General features: G+C 39.6%; 1 protein-coding gene across 1 annotated transcript in view; it reads left to right on the top strand.

The window, feature by feature from the left end:
* Positions 1-3,898, top strand: part of LOC137991879 (neurexin-4-like) — a 12,114-nt gene extending 8,216 nt beyond the window's left edge. Inside the window, exons 3-4 of the mRNA XM_068836914.1 lie at positions 757-871; positions 1,366-3,898. Of these exons, the coding sequence (XP_068693015.1) occupies positions 757-871; positions 1,366-1,973 (723 nt within the window). The 3' untranslated portion in view covers positions 1,974-3,898. The remainder of the gene's footprint in view (positions 1-756; positions 872-1,365) is intronic.
* The last annotated feature ends 8,602 nt before the right edge of the window (positions 3,899-12,500 follow it).

Genomic DNA, 12,500 nt, shown 5'->3' with positions numbered 1-12,500 from the left:
GAATGCTCATAGTTTCGACTCCTGTTAGGAGTACTCAGATGTTTTTCCGGGTTTGCCCGTGTCACTGGCAGATCAAAATCTTTTTTCATTCGTTTACCGTCCGGGCTAAAAATTTTCCATCACATTAACTATCAGAACTCTCTAGTTACCAACTATTCCCCGAAGTGGACCGGAGGTGGCTAGTGGCAGATAGCCACCGACACTGAGCTGAATAGTTGTTTTAATATATACAAAAACAATGAAATAATATAGCTCGTTTATCCCTGCAACGATGATTACAACATTTTCGGGCGGAAATCCAGATCGAGGTGCTTGAAGGTGAATAGCCGAGGATATTCGTAGTTTGAGTAGCCAATCAGAGCGTGCCTTCAACGCTATCCAGAGTATTTTAGTATATACTAAATTCCGATATTGTTTTCTTCGATGTTTGGCACTTCGGTTTGAATAATTCGCAAAATTATCCTGGAGCTTTGTTTGTTTTAAAAAAACATACGCCAACATACCGCAGGAATTCAAATCTGACGTTAGTTTTGTCATCTCTGGGCAAATCCTATAAAAAAAATGTCCTTTTCAAATCTTGACTTCCCAAAATAGCACTTCGTTATCGAGTCCTCTCACCCTTCAACGTATACTTTAAACCAATCAACAAACATTCAGCCACCCATGCTTCAGTTTCGTTTTGCGGTATCATGACCGACTGAAGCAGTTTAAATATATCCCGGATTTTTTACCAGTAGCATTGGTCTTTTGTTTCAGAATCTCTGCAGCAGCAGCCCGTGTCTGAATGGTGGAACATGTCAAGCCGGATTTACTAGTAAAGGATTTCGATGCCTTTGTACCAATAGTTCCTTTGCGGGAATTCATTGCGAGGGTAATTTACAAAACGCTGATTTTAACATGAAAGCAAACTGAAACGCTTAATAACGCAGATGTTGGAAATCTGCTTTTTTAAATTTATCACGTAACCACAGATATAACAAAATTGCTTTCTTCCGTTACAAATATTTTTTTTCTTTTGTTACTTTCTTACTTAGTTTTGCAAATAGCCAAACTCGAAAGTTTAAGTGGTCGATGCTGGCAGTGACAAGATCATGATGACTAGCATTGGAAGCTAAAGAAATTTCCGTCTCAGTTGTAATTTTTCTTGTGAATAGTATCCATCTGTTGAGGCTCTGACTTGTTCACAACTTACCGCCATGAAACTGCTATCTACATTGGGTGAAGCAGTTCGTAGTTTCTGTAATCAACAGATGCCTCCATGAGCCTCTTTTTGTGTTGTTTGACCTTACGGAGTAAAAATCACAAAGTCCCCGGGCGAGGGTGTCTGACAAGTCTTAGTTTGGTATATTATGATTTCCTCTTCAGCAAAATCGTGCAGCCAATTGAAACGAATGGTTCCTGCAGCAGAGAGTGGAGTTTACATCATCGATCCTGATGGCAAAGGAAACTTAACGCCATTTAAAGTCACCTGCAACATGACTGACAAGAACGGAGTCGGCGTGACAATGATCAGTCACGACAGTGAGGAGAGAACGCATGTCAACGGATATGAATCAGCTGGTAGTTACTCACGTAACATTCAGTACACTGGAACAAGTTTGTCTCAGCTGGCGATGCTCACCAGAGTCTCCTCACACTGTGAACAGTTTATCAAGTATGAGTGTTTTCATGCTATGATTTTTCGCCGCAAAGGTAGAGGAGGATGGTGGGTGTCACGTGACTCAAAAAAGATGTTTTATTGGGGTGGAGCATCTGGTAATGGCAAATGTGCCTGCGGAATGACCAACTCATGCGCAAACTCCAGCTTTGGTTGTAACTGTGATAAGAATGACAAGGTCTGGCGTGAAGACAGCGGTCTCCTCACTGACAAGACAAAGCTTCCAGTAAAACAGCTCAGGTTTGGAGATACTGGACACACCAGAGAGGAAGGTTACCACACACTCGGAAAATTCAAATGCTATGAAATAGAATGATCTCAAGACACTCGGAAAATTCAAATGCTATGGAACAGCATGATCTCGAGAGATCTTATTTTAGTATCTGTTACAACTGTATCACGCACGTCATTTTAGTTAAATTCATGCCACGAAGATGCTGATAAAGTTAGATGGAACACAGTGTTATTCTCAAAAAAACTGTAGAACAACAGAAAATATAAAATATAAATCTTAAATCTTTAAAGGAAGCATTCTCCGCTATAAGATGAAGTTTAGTTTCATTTCTCATCTATTCGCATCTCAGTAAACCAACACTAAATTGAAATCTAGAATCATCCAATGAAAATTTTACTGAAATTCAAAAACATGAGCCTAACAGCCTCTTACTTAAAAGACCGATAAAACGACACGTACATGAGCTTATACCGGATAAAACACTCCTCATTAGAATTCTTTATTGCCCCCGCAAGGGACTTTGTCTGCTGAGGCAAATCCCGAGAAGAAATTATTGTAGTCCTCTCCAAAGAATCGAACCCTCTACCATGATTAGACGTCCGAGATTACGTCTCCTCTGTGTTAACCGCTTAGCCATCTATTAAGCAAATGAAATGTGCCAGATGTTGTTTTCTTCTAATGAGTTTATAGAGATTACTTCATGGAAAATGCGCGCGTACGATTTTTATTTTACGAGTTGAGTAGTATCAGAAAACTCACTCGTTCGCTGCGCTCACTCGTTCGTTTTCTGATACGAAATAACAAGTGAATAAAAATCGTACAAAGCATTTTCCATGCTGTAATGCGTTTATTTCGTAGGTACTGAAGTTTTTTTCGTGATAGTGTTTGATAGACAAATTTATTTCGCACAAATGGAGTGGGGCGATGAAAGCAAAAAAAAAAAGGCTTAAAATTGCCCAACAGACAATTTTTTGAAATAAAATTTACAACACTTACTGTGTTTCAGATATTCCAAAGTAGTCCAAAGTGAAGAGTGTTTTTAGTTCGTTGCTTGTCAAAGTGTTGCACACTCAAATCAGAAAAAACGTTTTAAAGCACCAGCTCCGTGCTTTTAACTACTCTCCGAGCATATTGGTTTTTACTCTCTACATTTCCTAGCATACATTGCGGATCCTGAGCTTACAGTCACACAGTCAACAATAACATGTCACGCAGCCTACACACTTCCCCACCAAAATGAAAGTGTTCTTCAAAATATTACAAAACTATTTATCAGAGTTCTCGACACCTATGCTGTAGATGTTGCTTAATCTTTGTCTCTTTCTAGCGTTTTGCGCCTTTATGTGGAATGTTCAGATCTTAGATGAAGTTCCTCTCATGCCCTCTAGTAGTGGGCAAGTTGTAAACAGCATGGCCACACGCAGAAAGTAAAGGGTGCTCCAGGGTGAATAGCTGCCGTCTCTGGGGCTTGGATGGAGTTAACAAACTAAGGGACGGACCATTAGAAAAGTGATGGGGGGGTGGGGAAAAAACCAAAAAAAAATTCATGCAAGGGAAAATGCCAAGAAAAAAAAAATCATGCAAAGAAGAAGGTAAATAAAAAAAAAATTCATGCAGAAGGAAGGTCCAATTGTGACTTTTATTTAATAATTATATAATATTTGCCAGTGTCTATTAAAAATAATTCTTATTCAAAATATTCTTGGGGCTTTACCCCGGCCAGGCCCTGCTATATTATTATTAATAAATAAAGACATCTAGTGCACTGAGGTGTTTTCCTCACACTGAATGAAATGACAAATTAAATTAACACTACAATAGCCAGAAATTCCATTCAGAAATCAACAATATTACCACGCACAATATAAATAAACAAAAATCAATTTCTTCTTATTGAAAGGAGACAATTAGAACCTTGTTTTTGTTTTAAATTGCAGCTAGTGTACCTACATGTACGATATATTCTCTGTTAATACTGTGTTAAAATAAAAAATAATAAAATAAAATTTGTAATAAATAAATATTAGAATTTGGTATCTTTGTAAATATTCTATAAAATTATTTGTGCCCACAATAAAAATTAGAGGATGGGTCTTATCGCCTTGAATAATGATTCTATAATAAAATGAAAAAGAGCATTTAGATGTAGCAGTAGTGTTAAAACTGTAACTGTTACCAACATTAACTAGTCAACAAAGTATGGTTTTCATTTTCAGCCAAACTACCTGCAACATACATTGTATACTGCATTATAATCAATATAAAAATACATTTAATGAACCAGAGTAACTAGTTATCACCCAATAATTACTATAAAGCCAAATGAGTGCAACTTAGTATTAGTATTGTATTTTATTATTCCACTGTTATGTCATTTTACCATATTTGGTCAAGAGAAGGCGCAAAATATGAGACTGTATTACACTGTAGAACAGAGCAAATACGGACGGGACTGGAGTTTTCGATGAACGAAATTGTTTTCAACACGAGACAAAGCCCGAGAATTTAGCTTGTCATAGCTTGTCTCTAATCATTTCGTTTATACAATCAAATAATGCACATCTGGCTGGCTTGCTGTGCCGTTTACACCGTTCGCAAGCACCCTAAAGGACAGATGATGCATTTTTTAGAAACACTCTTACCAAATAAAATTGAAGCAAAATAACACCTTTTTGTATAGTGGAATAATAAATCTCTTATTCGATGGTTTAACATATAATACTCGAGGACATTTTGCTCATTGCTCAATACTACGCAACTCGCAAGATATCCGTGGGTATGTTAAACCATCAAATAAAAGATGTATGTATTAGTCTTCAATTTCTTCCTCGGTAGACCACTCATCTATGACTGATCTCTCTTCTTCCTCTTTGTTTGGTTCTTTCTCACTGCAAGTTGGTACATGTACTTGTTTTTTGCCCTTTTTTGCTTTCCTTTTTAGTTCCTTCTGTGCATTCCTCTTCTTTTTCCTTTTGCACTGTTGCTCAGCAACAGTGCTACCAAATTTCTTCCTGCACTGCTCCACTAAAACCTCATAGGTGTTGAAAACCTCTTTGATCTCTTTTGAGACATTCTCAACTTGGACCAGTAATTCCTTGTAAAATTTGTTTTGCTCTTGGAGTCCTATAAAAAGATTGTATAAAAGTGGTTAAAAAGATAAAGAATATGACCTATATTATTGTTGTGATCTGTGAGGGGTCTTCAGGGCTCGACATTGCGACTCACTGGTCGCCAATGCGACCAAAAATCAAGCGTTGGCGACTAGATTTTTAGAGCTAGTCGCCAGTGGGCGACTAACCTTCACCTTTTTCCTTCATCCTTTTAACCTCAAAGGCAAATCAACCGTAGTTTTGGATAAAATGCATGATTTATGAGCACAGAAATAACAAAACAAACCTACGACTCTTCCGGGCTCTTCGATCTCCATGTTTCGTAATCGAGCGCCATGTTTGATTCAGCAGCTCGTATTGCGGGCGCACTAAACAACACGTGCAATCATTGAAGCGTGAAGTTCGCAACGAAGCCTTGGCTTTTTAGCGCTGAAAATATGGAAAACTGGTGATTGTTTATGTTCAGGTTCGTCTATTTATGTAAGCTATAGACTCGATGTTACATGGAAACTTAACAAAAGCGGAGGAAGCACAGGAAACGTGACTAAAGCTGCTTTCACATTGATTATTTACCTCGTAATGCGTAATGATATGTTTTACGAGCCCTTGCTTCCTTTTAAGTTTTAGTATCTCAGTCTTAGAAGCTTACGTGTACCTAAACTTAGGACTATGAAGAAGATTGCATGTGTACATGATCATCAGAAAAATGAAGAAAAAAATATCAGTGAAAAAAATGGCGACTAAAAGTTAAGATCTGGCGACCAAAATTTTTGGATCGGTCGCCAATTGGCGCCTTACTAAAAATGTTAATTTCGAGCCCTGGTCTTACAGCACTCATACCATTATTTTCAATATACTTGATTTATAATAGCTGTAATTGATTAGTTTTCGTGTACCCAATTAGTAGAGGGTTCTACCCTCAGCTAGATACCACTGAAATGTTAAATAAATTCTTTGATTTATATATGGTTTTCACTAATGTAACAAGGTGGCCATTGCGGTTAGTGTACAAAACAGTACAAAATGTTTGTGCAGAATTAAGTTCCCAGACGAGAGAAAATTTATTGTTCTTGTACACCAACATGGCCGCCATGACCTCACATGAAAATGATCTATTGATTGAGCTACTGCTACAGTTTGATGCATACATTAAATTATTACTAAATATGAGTTTTAATAAATAGAAGAAATACCTTCTCTAATTGTTGTCCCTTTTAAGGTCTTTTCAATTTCTTGTTGACAATTCGCCTCATTTTTATTTGCCAGTGCCAGTGCATCTTGGCATCTTTCAAAAAACTTGCACAGGTGTGCATACTGACTTTTTCCTGGTTGAACCCCATTTTCTTCTGCGGCCACTACGTCTGGATACCGTGATCTGGCGATTTTCAGGATACCGTATGGACTTTGGTTCTGGTAATAGGGTGTCCAACTGTCGATCGTGGGACTTTTTGCTGTTCCCAACAGGAGATTGGTGCGCTTGGATCTTTCTTTTCTGCATCAGAGTTCACAATCGAGCAATGAACTCGAATATTTCATTCTCTCGCCTGCCATTTGGAGAATGAAAGAATTAGAGAACACTTGTGTGGGGGTGACTGGGGACTCGTAGTACAAATTCTTAAACTGGCGTTTTAATGAAACGGTTCGCACAACCACGTGTCCCTGTCCGTCGCGTGTTTGAACGAAATCTTTCATGACTTTCGGCGAGCTCAATACAATCGACGAACTTGAGGTCTTGAAAGCAGCTTTACATGTGGCTGAATTTCCATGGGAACACTGCTCGGACTGTGCTTTGAAGTCGGCGTATAAGCGAGCTAGTCTCCTGTACTCGAACTTGGTCAGCCCGAGTGACTCGGCATCATTCTTCCTTGACATCTTCTAAATGGCAAATTTCGGTAATCCCGTTTTCAGATAAACGTGTGTGGTGTTTATCCAAAGAAGCACTTTTTAACCAGTTATAAAACGTGCTTTCTTCTGTCATCTCTGCCATCTTTGCAAGGCGTGTTTGCGTGGGGCTTGTTACAAGGCAGCGGAGGCCTGGATGCATTTCGTAATCATATGTATTCAAAAATAAAATGGCGGACAGCTTGGACAAAAGTTCACGCGGGAACAGACCATACGTAGATTTCAATTGTAGTTTTGGTTTAAAAAATGTTATTGTTTCATTATGCAACAAAACGGCAGACGAAAGACACACTGAGCTCAACGAGGCAATCGAACAAAGTTATGAGTGTAGCCGAGAAAGGTTGATTGCACTGTACAGTCTGCTTGACGAATTAGTTGCCGTTAACTGCATTTCTTTCCAAGAGGCATTCGATCAATACGCTGGAAAAGTCCCATCGATAGCATGCAAGCTAGACAAAAAAAAAGCACGACGACAGTTTAAAGAAAAGATCTTGTCGAAGAATGGTCTGCCGGTTCTTTTTTGACTGGTTGGTTGGTTGGTTTATTATTAAATCACATCGCAGTAAAATACTGAATTGCGTAATTATTTACAAGCTACTATACAAATATAAATATAAATTCAAATATAATAGCTTCAAATTCTATTAAAAAGTTCTCATTCATCTCAAACTTGAGTTGGTTTCAGCCGCACACTTCACGAAAAACGAATTAGCGAAACGCTTTGTCTTGGCTGCTGGTACATTATACGTTCTTTGGCGCCTAAAATTTTCCTAGCTGCCTTCTTAATTAAACTATCAACATGATCGTTCCATGTTAGTGTGTTGTTAATGATAAGGCCGAGAAGCTTGCTGGAAGTCGTTTCTTGAATCTGTATCCCATCAACTGTTACTGGGTCGAAATGTTCCGGGGAACGACGGAAGGTGATGGTAAGCTCTTTAGTCTTCTCAAGATTTAGCTGGAATAAATTTTCCGCTGACCAGTTGGAAACATGGTCAACTGCTTCTTGCGCTCTACTTTGTTGCCCCTTGGTGGCCACACGTTCATCCAGCTTTTGGAACTGCCATTGGACAATATGTCTTTGTGTCGAAGTTTGGATCTTGTTCTGAACAGCCACAGTCCGTCGAAAAAAAGGGCATGCTGAAGAACGTTTTGAAACTGAACTAGCTGCTCATATTTCCACTCTGATGAGATTGATGTCATCTTCAAAAGACCGTGCCATTCTTATATTTGTCCTTTCAAGTATGTTCTCGTCAACACAACTAGCTTTGATGTTGGGATTGCAAAACCAGCGTACAGAAAAATTGAAACGAACCATCGAGAAATTTTTAAGTGAAGTGGACAAGAATCAAGAGCAAACAGAGAGTGAAGCACAGAGCCGTTTAGAAGATCTTATATCTAGGTTGCAAACAGACCTTAATAGATGTGAGAGTGAAATTAACATAAAAAGAGCACGGCTGTGTGATGAAGAAGTGGAAAGTAGAAACTTTGACATCAAGATGAAAAGAGAACGATTGACAAGACTCCAGGGTAGCTCTAAAAAGGATGTCAAAAAGAGAATTTCTCGTAGGCTTTTCCACAAGTGGAAACAAAACCTATTGTCGCAGAAAGGCAAAGGTAGAGGGTGTTACAGGATAGATCGTAGAGCAGAGCAAGCAGTTCATGAAGTTTTACAGGAACAATTGAAGGCTCACACACGCAGATGGGGAGATGAAGGAACAGGCTACCTTGAGCACGAGCAACAGATTCAGTCCAAAGAGATGCTGCGAATTGCAAACAGGTAACTATTAAATGATACATGATGATATAAAAAATACAATTGTAAAACTGAAAGTTGATTTTCGAAATCATACAGTAACGTTAACAGTCATTATAACGACAGTCATTATAATGACAGTCATTATAATGACAAAACCTAAATTATAAATTAGCAAAGACATGTAATACTGAGTCAGTAAAGATTGCATTCATTTTTTTTTGGTATAAAGTGTTTAAATGTGGAGGTGGAGTGATCTTGAGATGTTAGCTGTATGATACATTTCTATATGTTGTGGTTCAAAGTTTTCCTTGGTTTAATTTTTTTCAAACCAGTTTGATTTTTATTTTCCTTCTCCTTTCTTGCATTCATTATCTTAAATTCAAACAATAGAAAATAGAAACCAAACTGCTTTGAAAAATTTTAAACCTTGAAGAAAAATTTGAACCACAACATATATGTTTGGACTTTTTATTGTTTTATGAAACAAAACCACAAAGCAACTTTTTATGTTACCATAGAGTTATTGTAAGGCACATAGTTTTTTATATAATTTTTTTTAAAACAGGCTTCTTCAGCAAATTGGCAAGAAAGCAATTAAATCCAAGGAAACCGTACGCTCCTGGGGAAAGTGCAGAAACAAACGCTATCGACAGGCACAACAACATCGTGGGCAGAATCTTTGGGCACATCTTCGTCCCCAAAAGAAACATAATCAGAGGCACATCAATGTTCACTACAATCGAGCACATATTAAGAATTACACCCGATTTGCATTTGCTAGTTCCAGTGCTGTACATGGCTGGGGTCTAGTCATCAGACGTGCTATTGATGACAAAACATACTGTTACGAAAAATAGTATTGCGTGACAAGCGTTACTGTCTAGAAGCTTCGCGAGAGTTCGTAGTTTGTTTATTTTTAGGTTCGTGCGTAAGCGTTTCTAAATCGGTGTGTTTTGTAATCTTTCTATTATTAGATTCATTACTAATTTAGAAAGTTCTAGAAATTTATTGTCAGAGTATATAAGTAGACGAGTCCAAGCGGAGTGTTTTTCTAACTAGTTTTTCACAAGCGAAGAGAGTTGGCGTTAACCGTGTTTAGTCAAGTGTGACAGAAGCTGTGTGCATTCAAGTTGGCGGAGGCCGTGTAAGTTTGTCGAGTACGTGTTATTCAGAGTTTTACTTCGTGGAAACTACGTTCATTTTTGGAATAAATCTTCTTGTTGTTGTTCCGACAACCCTGCGTTCAGTTTAGTTTGCAAGCTACCTTTCCTCTAAACATTCGAACTCGTAACATTGGGGGCCTGTCCGGGAGAGGAATTAATTTGTTTGCTGACTACAGAAACCAGGAAAGGACAATTCAAGAAGGAGTTACAGAAAAGTAAGAAGAACTGTACGAGAGAGTATATTGTGTTTTTGCTGTGAAATACTGCCATGGAAATGGATAGGTTTATACAGATTGGAGAAAAGTTCGGATTGGAGGGAGAAAAGCTGCTCGAGTTTGTAGAGAAGCAACAAAAGTTAGAGGAAGAAAAAGAAGAAAAACGCAGACAATTGGAAGAGGAAAGAGAGGAGAAACGTAGACAGCTTGAAGAAGAAAAAGAAGAAAGACGCAGACGACAGGATGAAGAAAGGGATGCGAGACGTCAGGAAAGAGAAATTAGGAAGTTACAACAGGAAGCTGACCTCATGAGACAGAAGGAAGCTGCTGAGGTTGCCAAGAGAGAACATGAATTAGAACTTGCTAGAATAGCAGCAATGAATGGTGATGGTCGTACTGCAGAAAGAGGTGACAGAGAGGATCGGGCTAAAGCACCTAAACTCCCCTCGTTCGTTGATGGTAAAGACGATTTGGACGCGTATTTGCAGAGGTTCGAGAGATTTGCCGAGACAGCTAAGTGGAAAAAAGACGGATGGGCATCGAAGCTCAGTGCTCTGTTGTCTGGACGGGCACTAGAAGTGTATTCACGTCTATCGGAGGACGCAGCTAAGGATTATGACAGGGTAAAGATTGCGAAGATCGCTGACCAGTACTTGGAGGCTCATGGTAAACATTTGTTCAGCTCAGCGAGCAGAAAGCCAACAGTACAGCCTGAGAGGGAAGAAGCCAAGAACATGCAGATTAATCCACCAGCTCTGCATTGCTTTAAGTGCAACACCCGAGGTCATAAAGCTGTCAACTGCCCAACCCTAACAAGAAAGTGTTTCCTATGTGGCAAGCAGGGACATGAAGCTAGAAACTGTCGATCAGGTGGACGCAGATCAGGAGGACAAAGTAGGGATGGTAACCCTGTGCAGCGTGGTCAAGTGAGTGCCAGTTGTTTAGTTCAGCCACCTGAGGTTAAACCTACTGATGAAGAAGTTAAGGCCTGTATTAAAGATGATAAGTTGCTGTTAGCCTGTGGTAAGAAGATTCCATTGTTGAGTAGTGCTTGTGTTGAACCGTTGACTGGAGTGAGAAGTAAAATGCCTGTCGTGAAAGGTAGAGTTGGAAAGAAGCCTGTTGAGGTCCTGAGAGATACTGGTTGTAGTGGAATTGTAGTAAAGAAGGACCTTGTGTCAGAGGATCAGTTTACTGGCGAATTTAATGTTATGCTGCTCATTGACAATACGGCAAGGAAAGTTCCCATCGCAAAGATTGATGTTGATACACCTTATCTCAAGGGCCAAGTGGAAGCGCAGTGCCTTCCCGATGCTGTTTATGATTTAATTATTGGTAATGTACCAGGCGCAAGAGCCGCTGACGATCCAGACCCAAGCTGGCAAGTTCCTGTACAAGAAGCTTGTGCTGTAACCACGAGAAGTCAAGCTAAGAAAGCTGGAGAACATATTGCGTTGAAAGTACCAGATACCAAAGAAAGTCCTGTAGTTGATAGAGAAAAGCTCAAGCAAATGCAGCGTGATGATGAGAGCCTACAGAAATTTTGGGAGAAAGATGACGTAGTTGTGAGAGGCCAGGCTGAGATTTCATTTGAAGTGAAAGGTGGAGTTCTGTACCGCGTCTACAAGCACCCTTATGTGAACGGAGGTAAACCCCTGAAGCAGGTTATGGTTCCTGTGCAGCTGAGAAGTCGAATAATGGAACTAGCGCACGGATCGATCATGGGAGGTCACATGGGAATAAAGAAAACGACCGATAAGATTCAAAGCGCGTTCTATTGGCCAGGCATTCAAGGGGACGTGACTCGTTATTGCAAGTCCTGCGATGTATGTCAGAAGACAGTTAACAAGGGTTCCGTACCGAAGGTTCCCCTAGAGAAGATGCCATTAATTGACAAGCCATTTAAGAGAGTAGCAATCGACCTGGTTGGACCTATTGTTCCCCCGAGTGAGGACGGTCATAGATATATATTGACATTGGTCGACTTCGCAACTCGTTATCCTGAGGCTGTCCCGTTGAAGAACATTGATACTGAGACTGTGGCAGAAGCGTTGGTGGATATCTTTAGTCGTTTGGGAGTGCCTGAAGAGATCTTGAGTGACCTTGGTACGCAGTTCGTCTCTGAGTGTATGAAGGAAGTGACGCGGCTTTTGAGCATCAAACAGCTCACCACGACTCCATATCATTCTATGTGTAATGGCCTGACGGAAAAGTTTAATGGAACAATGAAGAGCATGTTAAAGAGATTGTGCAGCGAACAGCCAAGACAGTGGCATCGCTATATTAACCCGTTGCTGTTTGCATATCGTGAAGTTCCTCAGGAGTCTACTGGTTTTTCGCCTTTTGAGTTGCTGTATGGAAGAGCTGTCAGAGGACCGATGTTTATTCTCAAAGAGCTTTGGACGAAGGAGCTGGAGGAGCCTGAAGTAAAGAACAGCTATCAGTATGTGTTTGAGCTACGC

The sequence above is a fragment of the Montipora foliosa genome, chromosome 1 (assembly GCF_036669935.1).
Source record: "Montipora foliosa isolate CH-2021 chromosome 1, ASM3666993v2, whole genome shotgun sequence".
Lineage (NCBI taxonomy): Eukaryota > Metazoa > Cnidaria > Anthozoa > Scleractinia > Acroporidae > Montipora > Montipora foliosa.
The sequence above is the reverse complement of the archived record's forward strand: the minus strand, read 5'-3'. Positions and strand labels throughout refer to the sequence as shown.